The 17,619-nt window shown below is 38.0% G+C and overlaps 1 protein-coding gene across 1 annotated transcript in view; it reads left to right on the top strand.

The window, feature by feature from the left end:
- The first annotated feature begins 4,745 nt into the window (after nucleotides 1–4,745).
- The window catches only part of LOC146332539 (hatching enzyme 1.2-like), a 39,365-nt gene continuing 26,491 nt past the window's right edge, over nucleotides 4,746–17,619 (top strand). The window contains exons 1-8 of the mRNA XM_084724171.1: nucleotides 4,746–4,799; nucleotides 5,066–5,093; nucleotides 5,173–5,220; nucleotides 5,675–5,806; nucleotides 7,653–7,773; nucleotides 8,415–8,593; nucleotides 9,433–9,514; nucleotides 9,694–9,818. Of these exons, the coding sequence (XP_084580297.1) occupies nucleotides 4,746–4,799; nucleotides 5,066–5,093; nucleotides 5,173–5,220; nucleotides 5,675–5,806; nucleotides 7,653–7,773; nucleotides 8,415–8,593; nucleotides 9,433–9,514; nucleotides 9,694–9,818 (769 nt within the window). The remainder of the gene's footprint in view (nucleotides 4,800–5,065; nucleotides 5,094–5,172; nucleotides 5,221–5,674; nucleotides 5,807–7,652; nucleotides 7,774–8,414; nucleotides 8,594–9,432; nucleotides 9,515–9,693; nucleotides 9,819–17,619) is intronic.

The raw sequence follows: 17,619 nt of genomic DNA, 5'->3' as shown, positions 1-17,619 counted from the left end.
TTGTGTTTTGTGATAAAGTGACCTCTACAGTAGTGGTTTTCAACCTGGGGTTTAGGACCTCCTAGGGAGGTCGCAAGATTATATCTGGGGGTCACCAGATGGTTTTGGAGAACATAAAATATTGTGGCAACCAGGGAGAAGCACAGCTTGCTGCAATGTAACAGCCACCTGACTAATGGCTAAAACTATAAATCAGCACTAAAATGATATTTACATAAACCACCAGTAACATTTGTATTTTCTAACCTCAAATAGAGAATTTAACAAACTACTCAGTCCAAAAAGGATGATGGAAATGAGGGCTGTATATTGGACTGGGAAATGTTTTTTACATTCATTTGTCCAAGAATATACAAAACTAGAATATATAAAACACACACAGAAGTCATGTGATAAAGCTGATTTATTTCATGTGTGTGGAACTACATGTGCTGTAGCCTTGTACGTCTGAACAACAAAACATCTATATGAGCCATATGTGCAGCCAGCAACAACTTACAGCCCCGACACATTCATGCATACTTCCAAAGATATTCTGTGTCCAACACACATCACAGACTGAAGAACTTCCTCCTGTGTGTAATAACCAAACTGACATGAGTGATGAGCGTTGTCAAGTGACAAAATTTACTGCCACTCACCTAAATGTCTCTGCTTGTTGAACTTACTTAAATAAGTGACACAAGAATGTTTTTCCTGGTGAACAAGTTAGGAGGAATTCTGATTGCTGAAGCTGAGCGCTCTTAACTTTAAACCTTTGCCTTTTAAAGTCAAAATCACTCATCCAACATTTTGGTCATTTAGATGTTTATATTTTTTTCTGACCTTATTAAAATATAAATTGCAGAAAAGTATTGTAGTGGGAACCCTTTCAAACTCTGATGAAGATGGCAAACACAGAAATGACCATAAAACAAAGCAAAACAAACAAATAAGGAAATACATCATGCTGTAATCATTTTGTTTGCCAAAAGGTGATTCACAGACAACAATACAGCATGTAACCTACATCCTTCTTATGTTGGAGTCAACTGGACAAACTTTTGTAAAATTCCAGTGAAATAATGGAAAAATCTGCTGTATTGAAGCAGGTTTTACAGCTTTGGTCTCTGAGAGTCCAAGCAGAAGTAATGTGTCATGATCTGTAGTGGATTACTGAAACATCTCATCAGTTCAAAATCAGGTTTGGAAAAAAGGTGAGGTCACTCCAAAACAGAACTGTAGGCCGGACAAGTTCAAAGTAATAAAGTTAAACTTTAGAGGAAGACGTCAACATTTTTGGAAACTTTATGGATGCCGTACACTGCAGATACTGCGGGTCTTGCAGGGTTATTATTCATAAGACTACTGGCAAGATGGCTGTATATTTATTTCCCAGTATACTGATTCTTAATTTTTACTTTCCTATGATAATGTATTGCCTTGCTTTGAAAAAAAAAAAAAAAATCCTCTAAATCAAATCAAAAATGTTATCAGTTTGATCCAATTAATTGTGAAATTTCATTTCCATAAATCTAAATGTTCCAATCATAAATCATCTTTATAATTTTTGAAAAATAAGTCATACAATACATTAATTCAATCATATAATCTAAAAACAAGAAAGCCATCAATACGTTGAATTTATATTCCCTTTTTAACATTTTTACAATAAGATCTAATTTTTTTTGCTGTTTCTCAATAAAATTTCTTTACAAAAGATCAAACTAACTATTTAAATATTTACCATAACAAATTAATTATTTCCCTGTTCATTTTCTTATTCTTTAACAGTGTATTAATTTGTTATACGGCACTCATTTGACTCCATGTAGGAACATTCGAGATCTGCAGAGTAAGAGATGCTCAAACAAACTATTTTATATGTACAAACTGCAGGATCCTGATCCAGAGCAAAAGAGTGAGAGAAAGCCGCTCACACTTACAAAGAAAGTTTCACTGCTACTGAACTCCGTCTCCTGCTGCAGCGAGTGCGTCCTCCTGTCTGTCACTCACTGAACTTCATGATCCAAGACTTACTGTAATATTAAACACGTCTGATTTTATCAAGAACATCAAGACGGGAAAAAGAAAGCTCAGACTAATTTGTCTGCAACAGTTAGATCAGTTCAAAAGTCAGTGGGTGTAAGGCCTTCATTAGGTCAGCTGAAAAGACCAGAACCACTGCCATGTCTAGAGCTGCAACGATTAGTGGAATGATCAATAATTAATCGATTATAAAGTTAATCACAAACTATTTTGATAACAGATTTATCATTCTGAGTCATATTGTCATTAAAAAATATCCAGATTATTTGATTTAAGCTTCTTAAATGTGAATGTTTTATGTACTTTCCATGACAGTAAAGTGATTATCTTTGGGTTGTGGACAAAACAAGATAGGTGAGTGGTTAGGGAAAATCGAATCATCTGAGGCCAAACGCCATTTATACATTGACTTTAAACAAGTGGTCACCTTCCTCTCCAAGATTAAAAAAATCTGAAGATATACCGACAATGATTGTATTTATAATTTGTTAATTGAGTTTCATGCTCTTTTACAGGAAACTTTATAAAGTAATGAGTGTTTCTTTGTTTCAGCTGCAACGACTTCTGTGAGGTGAAGAATAAGCTATTAGTTAGTTTGTTAGTTTGACAATCTTCTTACTGACTGCTGACTGATGAAGGTTGCTGCACTCCCATCTTGTAAGCAAAGGAATTAGAGCCTAACTTTGTGTAAAAATAGCCCTGAGAAGAACACAAGCTTTAACACAAACAGGTTTGTTAAACTTGCAGCTCAGTGTTGCAAGCAGTGATTTTTACACAATCCCCCCTACTTGTTTTTCTTGCCTTTCTAGTCTTCTCTGCCCCATTTTATTCACTGTTACACATCTGATAGAGGTGAAAGGAAACGGCACTTTATCATTCTACTCGACTACATTTCAGAGAGAAAAATAGTTTACTTTTATTATAGTTACTATTTCAGTTTAATGCAGCTAAAACACTAAAAGTTTACAGTCTTGTGACTGAGTCACACCTGATGCCTGTCAACATGTTGACGAGTGGGAAATACCACGAGTAGTACCACAAGGTTATTGTCAGCACTTTGGTGACTTGCTGGCTGTGGACAGACTTTGTCACCATGGTAACGTCACAACCGTGCAAGATGACGTCATGACCCATGTATACTCAGTACTCATGTAACAATGTAGTAGTAACAAATGAGCGCGTACGGGTCGAAACATCAACATGTTGAGAGATGTCGCAGCTGATGTGATCAAGAGTTATTATAGTATTGAATTTTTTATTGTTATTTTTTGTTTGTTTTTGTTTGTTTTGTTAGTCTCTAGAGTGGTTGTGCTTCTTACAGTTCAGTTTTTATATATTATATATAGTTTTAGTTTAGTTTTTAGTAGTTTTAGTGTTAGGGGCGGTAAGTTTTAAGTTCATCCTAATTTAAGTTCATTGTGTTGACAAGTTTGACCAAGTTGACATTTCCTGTATATTTTTATTTTAGTTACTTTTGTAAGTACAGAATATACATGTCTGAGTTAGTTTTTGTTTTTCCCTGAAGTCTAGTTTTTTTTTTTTTTTTTGGTTTCTATTAATTTATAAAGCCCTGATTGGAAAATAACAATCATTTATCACTTCCTTTTTACACTGGTCCAATAGTCATTATCCAGCTGATTCGCTAACACTTCAAGTCTGCGGTGCAAATACAGATTTTGTAAAAACTGGTTTAAGTTTTTCTGCTGCACAAACCTGGAACACTTAACAACACACATTAAACCATGATTATTATTCTGTACCTGAAGGTAGCTATTTTTAACTGTATGCTGTTGTAATCTGTTTGTTTGTGTTGTCTATTTATTATATTCACTGTTTATTATATATTTTGTTTCGTTTTCTTGTTGTATTTTTCTGTTCGAACTGTGCTCTGAACAGTTTTGTAAATGAGGGCACTCCCTCAGTGATTCCTTGAGATTAAATGAAGGTTGAATGAATAAATTAATTATTTTTATTCCAGTGAACTAAATTTATTTTTCACACCTAGTTTTAGTTTTTACTTTAATTTCAGTTAACTATAACAACCGTGGTTTGATCCCATTGCAGGATTTTCTCTAGTTTTACCTTAATGTCTTAGAAAGTACGGGAATGACTGAAACTGGAATACAGCTCTTCAACTTAAAATGAATGTAGGTCACGTAGGTCACTACTTGCTCAGACCAAACCCTCAAACTCAACTACACACCTGTAAAGTTTTGTGTCTGCATGTTGCATAGTTGTGACGCTAAAATATTGACAAAGAACTGCAACTATAACCTCTAAGTACAGAATAGGGGCCATTTATACACATGATGAATTCTTTTTCTTTTTGTTTGTGTTGCTGCTTTAACTTATGTAAACGAGTAAAGCAAACTTCCTCCATCTCTGCATGTTTTCACCATGATGTGACTTTCTTCTTGGAAAATCGCTGGTAGTTATTTTTCTTGAGCAGCTTCACATTAAGCAAAGTATTTGACTGACAGCCAAGGTCAATGGTGAAACCTTGGACATACCCCGCCTGAGCTGCCTATAAAGAGTGAAGAGCTGAACACCTGTTGCATCGAGCATCAGACTGCAGGTACAGCAGGTAAACTCCACTCAGGTTTTTGTTCTTACTTTAACAATTTAGCACTTTTACACCAAACCTTTTTCTTGTCAATCACTGTTAATATTCTGACTGAATTTTCAGATTTGAAGCTCAACTAGAGAGGACCACCGTCATGACTCCAGTTTTTCTTTTCCTCATCTTCCTCTCATGGACGGCCGTTCCTCTGGTAAGTCTGACTCCTATTAAAACCTGCCAAAAAGTTTTACTTTTAATCAACTTAATGAGAAAAAATAAACTTGTTATCATCATGTTAATGATGCATTTGTGAGATATAATTCAGACATATGATTCAATTGTTTTTTTAAGGATTTCATGAGCCTTTAAGATAAAGAATCGTCACAATCCAGAAAATAACATGTAATCCTTTGCTGTATGTAACAACATCATAAAACGTGATTTAAAAATGTGGAATTTTGTGCCTTTGTGCTGCAGGGTGCAGCCGATGACAAAGCTGAAACAGGTGAGTTGAATAATGGAGAATAATTTGAAAGTGCTCGACCTTGTTTCTGATATCCTCTCTTTTCTCTGATTGCTTCCAGACCAGTCATTGGACATCTCTACAATCATCCAGAGAGTTAATACTGACAGTAAGATCATTTTATGTAATCTAACTTCTGGCTAAAATATAAATATACAATGACAAAAACACAGTGAGACTTAGTGACAGATGTAGCTGACTGTAAAGCCGAAATTAATCATTTAGTCAATGTTGATCAATGGCAAATTAATTTTCTTTATCCCAACCTTGATTCCAAAAATGTTCTGACATTGTGTAAAACCTTTGGACCTATATCCAACTGCAAACATTACAAGACAAGATAATTAATGTTAAAAAGTACTAAATTATAGTATTATTTTTTAAATATACACAGAATTTAATGCCTGCAAAAAAAAAGTTGGGACAGGGGCATGTTTACCATTGTGATACAACCCCAGTTCAAAAAGAATTTGTTCAAAATTAGTGCATATTTGCACAAAAAAAACCCAAAAAAAAAACAATAAAGGGGTTGTAATTAATGCTGTTAATTTGTTGTTCTGCAGCAAGGAGACTGACACACGGCGACATTAGGGCGAATTTAAACAGGAATGCAGACCCCTGCACCGCCAGAGGCTGCAAGTGGCCTAAATATGGACGCTACGTCAGAGTGCCTGTCTCTATCTCCTCCACATACAGTAAGTAGCAATAATTTGACCTCTGACCCCTAAAAAACAGCCAAGTCAGTGTCAGCGTTGTTTGGTCCCAGTCAGAGATACTAAAGTTTCATTGTAGGGAAAAAGTGATTATTATATATAAAGAAAAATTTTTCATCAGAGTGCAGGAAAGTTGTCTTACCATGGTGTTTATAGTGTAGACTGGGGACGATTGCTCCTCATTATTTATTATTTATTATCTATTATTATTGTTGTCAGTGTCCCAGTTTTATAAGGGCAATGTTAATGGGACATTCTGAACTTTAGTCATGTCCACAAAAAATATACTGAGTCTGCAGCGTGAAAAAAGTTAATTTATGGATTATTATTTTGTTTTACATCTCTGTAAAGGGATTGTGTACAGAACAGCTTACTCAACTGACAAAATCAATAATTTGACACAAAATATTAATATTAAAATGATTTTATGGATTTGACGGTCTGTTATACAGAAATAACATACTATAAGTGACCAATCAGAATTGAGTATTTCACAAAGCCATGTAATTACTGGGGAATAATTGTGTTTTGGAAGTAAAAATTCCCATGATACTTTGGAGTGCCACCATGAAATCAGTTAGAATCAGTTGGAATCAGTTAAACGGCTGCTGGCGACTACTTGTTGACTTTTTGGCAAAGACACCATTAGAAGTTTACAGATTTAGCGATTAGCTCTCCCTGTTTGCAGTGTATCCATGAATGTTCAGAAAACATCACTGATTTACTTTGATACTGAAGAGAATCTAAAAATGTGGTGATTCTCAGGCAAATTCTGAGTTACAGGGAGCATATTTTCTTTTATGATTTCTGAGCAGATTTAAAGATGTTTATTTGCAATGGACAAATAGAGACAGAGACAATCACTGGAGAGTCTAAATCACACTGAACCTAAAAATATGTGTATCATGTATGCTATGTTCAGAGTTATGACTCCCAGGGGCAAGTGTGCCAAATACGACAAGTTCCTGGTCCTGGTGCAAATTGTTAGAGACAAGGACAGCAAAAATGTTGTGAAACTGCCCTTTTTTTTTCATCGCTCAGCCCAAAAACCAGCGGGGATTAGACGCTGTCCGTGGTGCTGAACGTCTCAAAATGTATGAAGCCTCCAAAAAATGAAGAAGACTAGCTCCATTTCTTAAACCCCAGGACCTCAGGAGAACTAACTGGTGTTATGGGCATCAGCTAATGGGGATCCTTTGAAATAAATAAATAAATAAATAAATAAATAAATAAATAAATAAATAAGATGTTTACATCCATCTGACCTGTGAAGTTAAGGATTTATCTGTGTAAAACAATGCAACTTTATTTTATTTTTTCCCACTTAATAAGTTTTCACAATTGGAAAAAAAAAATCTATAATCTATAAAACTACGGGGGCACAAAGACACCTTTGTAATCCCAGACCAAGAGTATTTTGTTATTTTAATACACCCAATGTTGCATTTAACTAAATCTCCTTTTTAAAGCAGTAAACATCTGTATAGCTAGACTGCTAGCATTTTATTTAAATAAGATCACACTGAGATACTTTTGAAATATATTTATAAAGGGTCAAAGGGGCAGATTGAGGATGTTAAAGGGCTGGATTTGGCCCAAAGGGTTTGTCTACAGAAAGTTGAATTTTGAAGAAGGTTAAAAGATGTTGCTGGGGGACTTGTAAAAGTGATATACATATTTATACATATTTATCTATTTATTATAGTAACAGGTGTTTCTGCAGTGGCTCTGAGGTGCAAAAGACAGTCTAATATTTCAGAAAACATAACAGTAAAACCAAAAACGATATTTGAGAACACACATCAACATTTCAGAATTGTCTCTGCAGCCAGAGAACAGCGCAACATCATCATCAAAGCCCTGCTGACCTTCCACCGAACCACCTGCATTCGCTTTTCCTGGAGACGCTGGTGGCATTCGCATTACATTTACTTCTACTCTGGATCTGGGTAGGAATGCACACACACACACACACACACACACACACACACACACACACACACACACACACACACCTTCTCTCGATGCAACTTTATTTTTTTGATCTATTTTACGGGGCTCATCCACATCTGCACCGTTTTCTGATCTACTTTATTTGAAGAATGTGTTGCAGATTTATACTGTAGTGTTTTGCTCTATTATTGTAAAATGATGCATATATTCAGAATACTATGCTTATTGAAAGAAAAAAGCAAAAGTTAAGAAGTGAAATTTAAGTTATTTTTAACATGCTGTAACCATTCCTGATTGTGTTGCAACTGTCCCCAGGGTTGGGGTCAGTTGGAACATCTGACTTCTTCCGTTCAAATAGATACTGGGAGTGACATGTCACATGTAATCATCTTTAAATGTTAATTAGTTAGTTAATTAGCAGACAGATGTAAGTTTAATATGTAAAGATTTGTTTTGTCTATTCTAAATAGTCTGTGAAGACTTATGAAGAAAAATGCAAAAACTGTTGCAACTGTCCCCAGTCTCCCATGAAAAGTAACTCCAACACAAGTCTGTGCCCCTGCAAACATCAGCAGAGGCCTTGAACGCATCAACAATACAATTCCACTCTGTGTGTGTTTGTGTGTTTGTGTGTCAGGTGCTGGTCCTACCTGGGACGGCAGAGGAGAGGACAGTTTGTCTCCCTGAAGAAAAACGGTTGTCTGTATCCTGGAACGGTGCAGCATGAGGTTCTCCACGCTCTGGGCTTCCACCACGAGCAGGTCCGCTCCGACAGGGACACGTACGTCTCCATCCTCACCGGCAACATCCTGGCAGGTCAGCTCACACACAACAACCGTTATGTCACAGTGATGAAAACAACGGAGAGTGAATGAGTGTCAGATGAGTCAAATTAGACCAATAACAGAACAGCAAGACTAAAGGATAGTTCACACCAAGAACACCTCACAACTACAGCCACAACAATACTGATATCACTGACAGCCAATCAGAATCCACCCAAACATATGGGGTATAGTCTACAACTTATTAAACGCTTGTATAACACAATACTGTTGTTTATTTTGTACCTGAGACAAACTGTCAAATGGTCTTTGGTGCTGAACTTCTGTCAGTCCTTACTGATGTTCTCTTTGGTGATGTCAAGATGGGCTACCATCAAATTGACGACTCATGAGAAAGTATCAATAAAGTTTGACTTCAAAAGATGACAACTCCCATACCAGAGGAAATAATCTAAATAAGGAGAGGATTATTATATATAAAATATATGGATTATTAATATACTCTACTATAATGTTTCTGCCCTGATTTGCACTCACACTTGCAGGATTAAAACGTCAATTTGATTCTGGAAAATGCCGATAATGCGAGTCCACAACCAGATAGCACACAGATTATTTGTATATCTACATACAACTGGGACAGGAAGGTGGGTTTTGAGGTTGAGCATCAGGGCAGCCAAGATTCAGCTTGGCATCACCAGACCAGATTCGTCTGGTTCCCAGTCTAGCCAACATATGAACTAGTGTGTAAACTCCTGATTCTGCATCAGGTTGCATTGAACAAAACAGGTGCGACCACAGACAAATAATGTCACAAGATGAAACTTTAAAATCTGTAAATATTTCGGTCTGTTCTCTTCTCCTGTGCAGGAAGGGAATCAAACTTTGTGAAGAGGCAGACTAACAACTTGGGAACTCCCTATGACTTCAACTCCATCATGCATTACAGCAAGTGAGTGGTTTTGTGAGTGCATATGTTATTTTTGAATGTGTAGCGTATTCATTCATTTGGCTTGTTTCTTAATCAAAACTAATCAAAAGAAGTACAGACCCAGTGCGTGCTTGTGCTTGTGTTTGTTTGTGTACAGCTTTATTTACCAAAAATGTTGTTGTGTTTGTGCCCGCTTGAAGATATGCCTTCTCCAAAAATGGCAAGCCAACCATCATCGCTAAGAGCGATCCAAACATTTCTTTTGGACAGGCCACGGCGATGAGTGCCAATGATATCGCCCGTGTCAACAAGCTTTACAGATGCAGTGAGTGAAAAATTTCCCACTTCTGATTGAGTTATGTTGAATCAACAGCACAGTAGAAAAAAGAAAAAATGAGGTTGTGATATTATATATTGTCATCTATAAATCAAACTCTTTTTTTCCCCCACCAGGAGTTTAATGGCAGAAAGAATGGGTCGACCTCCAGGTTCCTCATGATTACACCAAAGGCTCAGATCTGTTGTGTTGTAAGAACACTAACTCAAAGCATCAGAAACTGGTCTTGAATATATAAATGTATGCATGTATGTATGTATAAATGCCAGACTGCAGCTGCTGGAGGTTGATGGTACTACATTGCTTTCTGCTGATGTCAGAGATATGACCTTTCCTTTTCTAAGCCATCTATAATTTGATTTAAATAATTTACCCACTTCTTGGTGGTTGGTTTGATGGTTTGATTAATGATTGTTGATGATGTCACTGACAGATGCAGTTCAGAAACAAATAAGATGAACTTAGTGCAAAAAAAAAAATAATGAAACAGACATTTTGAACAAAGGAGTAAACATCACAACCCAGTCATGTAAATGCATTCATAATTAAGTAAAGTAACAGTACAGAAGTATTTAAAAATCACAAAAAACTCTAACAACAAAAATGCCTTTGTTGTCACAGTATGAACATGTTTGACCTTAAAACTACTACAACTCCAACTAACAACCTGACAAAGACACATGTTTTATTTTTTAATTTGGAGTTTATTTCTTTGGTTTTTACTAGATGTGTGTACTTATTTTGGTGAACTGAGACATTTATTCAATAAAATCAACAGCAATAAATGTGTGATGTTATATTTCCACCAAAAGGAGGCAGTACCCTTCAATCATTTTAACAGGGATGCACAGAACAGTTTGGATCACAGGTTCTCCTTAGTTTCTGATGAGATGATTAAAGGGTGAGGAAGAAAATATTATCCAATAGACCTTTTTCACAGTATCCATATTTTTAAATGAAGTAGTAGTGTAAATGCAGGCGTTACCAATGATACTAATTAAGGTCCAGTTCCATTTAGTGTAGCAGCACCTTTCCAGTGAGCCAACATGAACAATAGCAGCCCCATGACTCCCCATGTTTGACCTTAATGGAACAGAGCCTTAATATGTATCACTGGTAACACCTGTGTTACCCCCTATCAGAGGGTTTGAAGGAGAACCCCTCCATGGTGTTATGGTTCCACCCAGAACCATCTCTGGGTATTCTATCAAGAATTTTCCCACTTTTTAAGGGTGCTAACAAGAACCCGCCCAGGGGGTTCTAACGATAACCTTTTTGTATTCTGGGGGTTTCATATAGATCCCATATATTTTGAATACTTTGGCACAAAGAACCCTTGACAAAATCAATTTGGATGCAAATTTTCTTAATAGAACCCTTAATCTTACAAAGAACCTTCAAGTAACCCTGTCGTCAAAAAAGGGCTCGTGAGAAGCAAATGGTTCTGGGGCGAACCTTAGCCCTTCAGGAAGAACCGTTTTGGAACCCTTATTTCAAAAAAATACTGTTTCATATTAATATGGCTGCTGTGAAAAGGTTCTGTTGAGAAATTCTGAACAATTTGATCCATTTTAACCTCAATAGTTATTTAAATGAAACCAGCTGAGAAGTTTAGAGGCGAAACTTCGTTACATGAGACACTAGACCCTTTGTATTGTACAGTGTAAAAATCGAAGATGAAGAACCACTGGTTTAATCTCTCAAAATGCACTATGTTTTTTGTTTTTATGAAAAAGTCTTGATCTGAAAAGTAACAGTAGCTGTTGACTGCGGTGGAGTAGAAGTACAAAGCATCATAAAACAGAAATATACTGGAGTGAAAAACAGGTGCATCAATAAATGTTTTTCAGTCACACGTTTCCAAAAATGTCTCTTGCTTGCTCAGTTAGTTTTCATTCCAGGCATCACACTAACTCACTCTGTCACCTGCAGGTTATAGACAGGACTGTGACTAACTGCTGTCAGGAATAGCAGCCACGAGCGCACGCCTTGACAGCACTGTGTCAGCTCGTCTATTTACGTACGCTCTCGGTTTGAGTGATAGGTTTGTTTTATTTATACATGCAGTGACATTGTGCCCTTTGATCAGCGCTGTCTGTGGTTTAGTTGTGGATCTGTGTCACTTCATCTCCCGTGGCTCCACAATATGGAGACTGACGACCTCGTACGCGTGAGGTTTAAACAGGGGTTTAAACCTGTCGAATAAGGAACCTGTCAGGTGTAAATTAATGGATGGAAATGTGTTTGAGGCGTAGACTTTTTGACATACCTTTGTCATGAATTTGGATCAGAATCTGTGTGCAGGTGAATAATAACACTTTGACACATCAGATCCTGTATAAGTGGTACAAACTTGTTGTCAGTTGTCTGTTATGAAGCCTCACAAGTCATTGTAAGGAAATTATGTTCCATTACAACCTCCCATCACATAAGACTGCAGCCTCAAACTGGCCCATCTGAATAGATATTTCTCCACCTTCTGCATTTAAGATTTATTGTGTGATGTCTCAACAAATTTAGTTCATTATCTCTGACCACCACTTGCTTGTTTGGTGGAAAGTCGGGCAATCGCACCAGGGAGCAGGTGATTATTCTTTGCAGACTGAGGATGTTTAAAAAAAAGCACTGGCAGACAGGGCATGTTTGAAGATTTTCTCTGTTTTTTCAAGTGACTTCAATGGTGAATATTGGTCTTTATGTGGCAACACTTCATAGACAGACAGATGTTACCCTTTACTTTGGTCTAAAATTTAGTCAACTAAAATAAAACAACAATGACATACTGAAAAGAGAAGACAGAAAGTGTCACAGATGTGTGGAAATCTCAACCAACAAAAATAATAAGTTTTTATATAACTTCGTAAACTGCAACAAGACTGTAAATTATGCATTACCCCCCTACAAACGCACAAAGACGGAGACAAACAGAGACACAGTACATGCACCTAACAGTTAATGTTATTATAATCTTGCAAGCATGAAGGTTTTCTGTTATAATGGAAAACTCTCCTCTCAATAAATAAATATTATCAAATCAAACTTGTTCTGAGTGACTGAATGCATTCACATCATAATGCAACTTATGAATATATTTAAATATACTGTAATATTTAATGTATTTAAAATAAATTTATGTTACCCTGCACAGTGCAACAAAAAAACAGGCCAATCCAGCAACACTGAATGCAAAAACACTGAAGCAGAGAAGGTAAAAACAAAAAGGACTTTACCAAACCAGCGTTCAAAGTAGAAGGGCACTCAGAGACTGCAGACCTCCGCCAAGGTCAATGGTCCACTTCTCCATGATACGCAAATCTGCAACCAGTATGTTTGGATACATTTAAACTTAGAATCAGAAGGATTTGTCCAAGCTGTTGGTAAAGGCACCAGAAATATTGTTTATTGTTGAGTCAAATACTGACATTGTGGGCTGGTGAAGCATCCTGAGCACAGATAAACAATGAGGAAATACACAAAATACAGGTCGAGGGCAGGGTCTCTGCACATACAAACACCACCACACACTTCTAGTGAGTCATAAGCGTTTGTTTATGTCTATGTTTATGTTTATTTGAGTCTATACATTTTTCTTAGGGAAATGCTGCATATTATACCTTTAAATAGGCTTGGCTAGACTGATTTAAAAAGACAAGGGGATGATTTAACATATCTTGTTTATTTCATACCTGCTGCTTTTGTTTCTACAGTGATGTTTGAGGTGGCAGTTATTTTTTTACTATGTTTGGTTGCAGACTCGTGGCACCAGTCACTTTAATTACAATAGGTTCATGCATGCACAACAAATTCAGGTCCTTTTGCGTTGACACTGAGGTTACAAAATCTCACACTGCTAACAAATGTAAAAAAATAATGTGCGTAACCACCCTCAGATTCAGATTCACTCCAAAATTTAATGTTTTTTTTTGTAGCCCATGCTACAACCGTCCACCAAGTTTCATGGAAATTGTGCCAGTAGTTTTCCATAATCCTGCTGACAAACAGACAAACAAGCAGCACTGAAAACACAGTCTCTTTGGTGGAGGTAATGATCAGGCTCACAGTCCAACAGATGAAGAGAGTCCAAACAAGCAAACAAATCCAAGTCTGGCAGGCAGGTCATGAACAGGTGGCAGATATGGGGCAGAAAAACAGGAACCGGTACAGATGGCAGTCGTAGTGTTTGGCGATCGGTGCATTTAAGGACACACGCCCCTACATCACATACACATTCACCTAGCCCGATGAATGTCGGTGTTTTAAACAGTAGGGCGCACACTCACAGCCGACACACACAGGGAAGAGGTCAGTCCAAGTGTCTGCCTCTATCCAGTCACCCCCTCGCAGCACATAAAAAAAGCCTGCCATCATTAGTCCACTCGTCCTGGCAGTCTGATCTGTTTTTTCCTCATTCATTCTTCAACAAACCACCCATTCACCGCCCTGGCCGCCATTCCCAGGAAGCCTGCTGTCTATTCTGCGCCGGGGTACGAGGTAACACCAGAGTCTCTAGCTTTGAGTTCTGATGCTCCAATTGCATCAAATTGTCAAAAGAAATTGGAAATTGCATCAAAGGTTAAAAGAACTTTAAGAGTTCAGAGATTGAAGTCCTATTTTTCAGAGATCCATAAAGGAATGACTGTCAATGTAACAGCACCAGAGGGAAAACAAACGCTGTCAAAGCCACCAGAGGCACGTACTGTCACTGACATGAAGAAGAAGTGGTTCAATACTGGTGACTCTCACCCAATGACTTCTGGGATAGGCTCGAGCCCCCCGCGATATTCTCCTGGACTGCTGTGAAGATACAGAATAGTCAGTTACAAACGTACCCTCAGCGACTCTCAGCCAAAATCAGACAAGCAGTTCACTTCAGCTCACTTCACTTCCTACAACCCGACACAGAAGAAAAAAGAAATACCATCCTGTCACCGTCCACTGGCTCTGGTGGCTCAAACACATCTGCACATGTCCAATGAAGCTGCTAGACGGAAAGTCCACGTTTCAGGTTGTTTTTGGGTCATAGTGGTGTTTGACACTGAGACAGCAGAGTGGACAGAGCAGAGATTTTGAGACCTAATTTTATCGACTTCGAGACTTTTTTAATCATTCAAATTTGGCTGGGTGGTTTATAACACAAACTCAGAATGCACCTTTATTGTTGCTCTACATGATCTTTATCTGTTGATACGAGTGGTTCTTGCATGAGGCCTGTTGAATTTCACTGTGTGCTGCTGGTTGTCAAAGGGGTTGGTGGCTCCACTTGCTCCATTGTAGGGTTTTTGCTGGTTATAAAGTATAAATTGTGTTTTGCCAGACTCTGACAGGCACACCGGCTTAACACCATGCCACTGCTACAACAAGAGGCTGTCACCAGGACCTTTCTCGAGACTCTTTAAAAAATAATAACAATAAATCAATACAGGGGGTATAAGTGTGCAGCGTAATTGATTTTTCTTTTCTTTTTGGGGCACTTGATTCCCTGCACCACAAAAGAGGCTGAGCAAGTGGTGCTGCGTGCTGCCCTCTCCTCATCTCAGTCTGGAAAGTTTCTCAGAAAATGCATGATGGGACTGGGGGAAGTGAGAAGTGTCTGGAGGCAGGGACGAAGAGGCTGACTGAGCAAAATAAAAACAACTGAGGCAGCCGTCGTGACAGAGAGGTTGGCACACCGCTCATGTGCTTGTGGCTGTTGGAAAACAAACAGAGAAAAGCAATCTCTTTCGGAACATCCTCGTCTGCTGGATCATTTATATACCGAAAACTAGATTTTTCTGTCACGATGACAAGATTTTAGATACTTAAAAAGCCAAATATTCTCCAACTTCATCATCCAACTGGTAGCTGACATCAAGTGCATGCACAGTCCTCATAAACAGATCATTTCTCCAGCTTCTCTCTCTGTCTCTCTGCTGTTTATTTGACTGAAGTGACTCATCATTCAGCAGCGCTGGGACTCGTCTCCCAGTTCAGCGCGCTCTCATCGCTTCCCTGGCAAAAACTAAAATTTGGCGAAATTTTAGCACCAGTAGAAAGTGGCTCTCCAAAGGAAGCTTTATTTTGAGAGGCGTCCCTCTCATCTAATGTGCTGGAGGCATTCACACACTCACATACGGGTACAAATGTGTACAGACAAACACCAGCAATCCCTACAGTGTCTGACTCTGTGTGTGTGTGTGTGTGTTATGTGTGTCTGAGTAAGAGATGGAGGATTTTACAGCCTTTGGTCTCCTGGTTAATATTACATGACTTCTCAGCACATGTGATTGATGGTTTTCTGGGGTGTGTTTGCTCATAAACAATATGAAGAACTCAGTGATTATTAAACCAGGAAGATCCAGACCACATATCAGAGAAATGTGTGATTATATTTACTGTAAAATGAAACCATAAAATGACCATGATAAATCATTAGAGATTAAGAAGATATGCTAAGTCAAAGTACTGGCTTCATTACAGCCAGTATCCAAAAATCCCCCCCAAAACTCAACAATTTAAACAAATTAAAAGGCATTATTGTCACGGCATGGTCATGTTAGACGTTAAAACTAACAGACTTTGACGCATTTCGGCATGAAGCCTTCGCCAGGGAGTCAAACAGATCAAATGGAACAAAAGGCCCTTTTATTAAAGGGCTGTGAACATGACAATAAAGGCATTTTAATTTATTCTTCAGATGAAAGGCTCATTGCATGGGTCAAACAGTCTCGGTAAAAAATGAAAAATGCGAGCCTCCTTCAAAAACACATGAGGCTCACTGTAAAGTTTATATAAAATTAGAATGCCTTCATTTTACATTTACATTTTACATTTTACAAGAAGAGTCATAAAGAGTTAAAAAAAAATTAAGTTAAATTAAGCAAAATGCTAATGGAGTTTGGCAGAAGGCAGGCAGTCACTGAACTCCAACTCCAGAGCATTTTCAGAGCAGTGGGCTTTTGTTTTCAGGATAACAGGCTGAACTTTACATTGACAGACAACTGACAGTCTTATAAACAACTGATCATCTTATAGAGAAGGACTTGTCGTCACTTGTTGTTGACAGAATATAATGTTTTGCTTGTCTTGTGTGTGTGCAGGCTCAGCTACACATGCATTTCATTACTGATAATCAAAATCTCACAAGTTGGAAACTTTGCTAACGCAGCCAAGCACAAGACATAGCAAGCCAGCAAATATTACCAACTAGTCCAACAGCAAGAAGCCCTGCTCGCCGTCTGTCTGTCAACCAGTCCAACATTTAGTCTTGCCTTGCCTGTTGCTCAGCCAGTCGCTCTTTTTCCTCTTCTTAGCTTCCTCCATCAACATCCTCTTCTGTCTCTCGGCCTCTGCCATGATGTCACTGATGACTCTGTTGCCCACTCAAGTATTTTTAAGGTTACTACATAATGACCTGCAGCTGTCCATAGTTATTACCATGGGTGCTGACTTAGATTAAACATGTATGTAATGTTAAATGACATCGTGGTTAAGAGAGACTCCGGGTGCTCTTCCTGAGTTTGGTTTGTTTTGGGTCGTTACCACTGTAATAGCCTTTGGGAACGGGGAAGGGCTCCAGTGTTTCTGCGGATAACGTTTTGCAAACAAGATAAACTCAGAAAAGTGAAGAAAAATTCCACCATCAATCATCTGATCCGCTTCCTAAACGGTTGTTGTGCTATGCAACATGTTTACTCTGTTATCTTTCTGGATCCACGGCTCTGAACTGTGCCTGGGAGACCTCTGGTTTCAAGCTGGTTAATATACTTTAGCCCCACTCTTAGCTGCTAACCAGCTTTTCACAGTCCAGGCC

The sequence above is a fragment of the Lutjanus erythropterus genome, chromosome 1 (assembly GCF_056507025.1).
Source record: "Lutjanus erythropterus isolate fLutEry1 chromosome 1, fLutEry1.hap2, whole genome shotgun sequence".
Classification (NCBI taxonomy): Eukaryota; Metazoa; Chordata; class Actinopteri; order Lutjaniformes; family Lutjanidae; genus Lutjanus; species Lutjanus erythropterus.
This window is presented reverse-complemented; position numbering and strand designations above follow the sequence as displayed.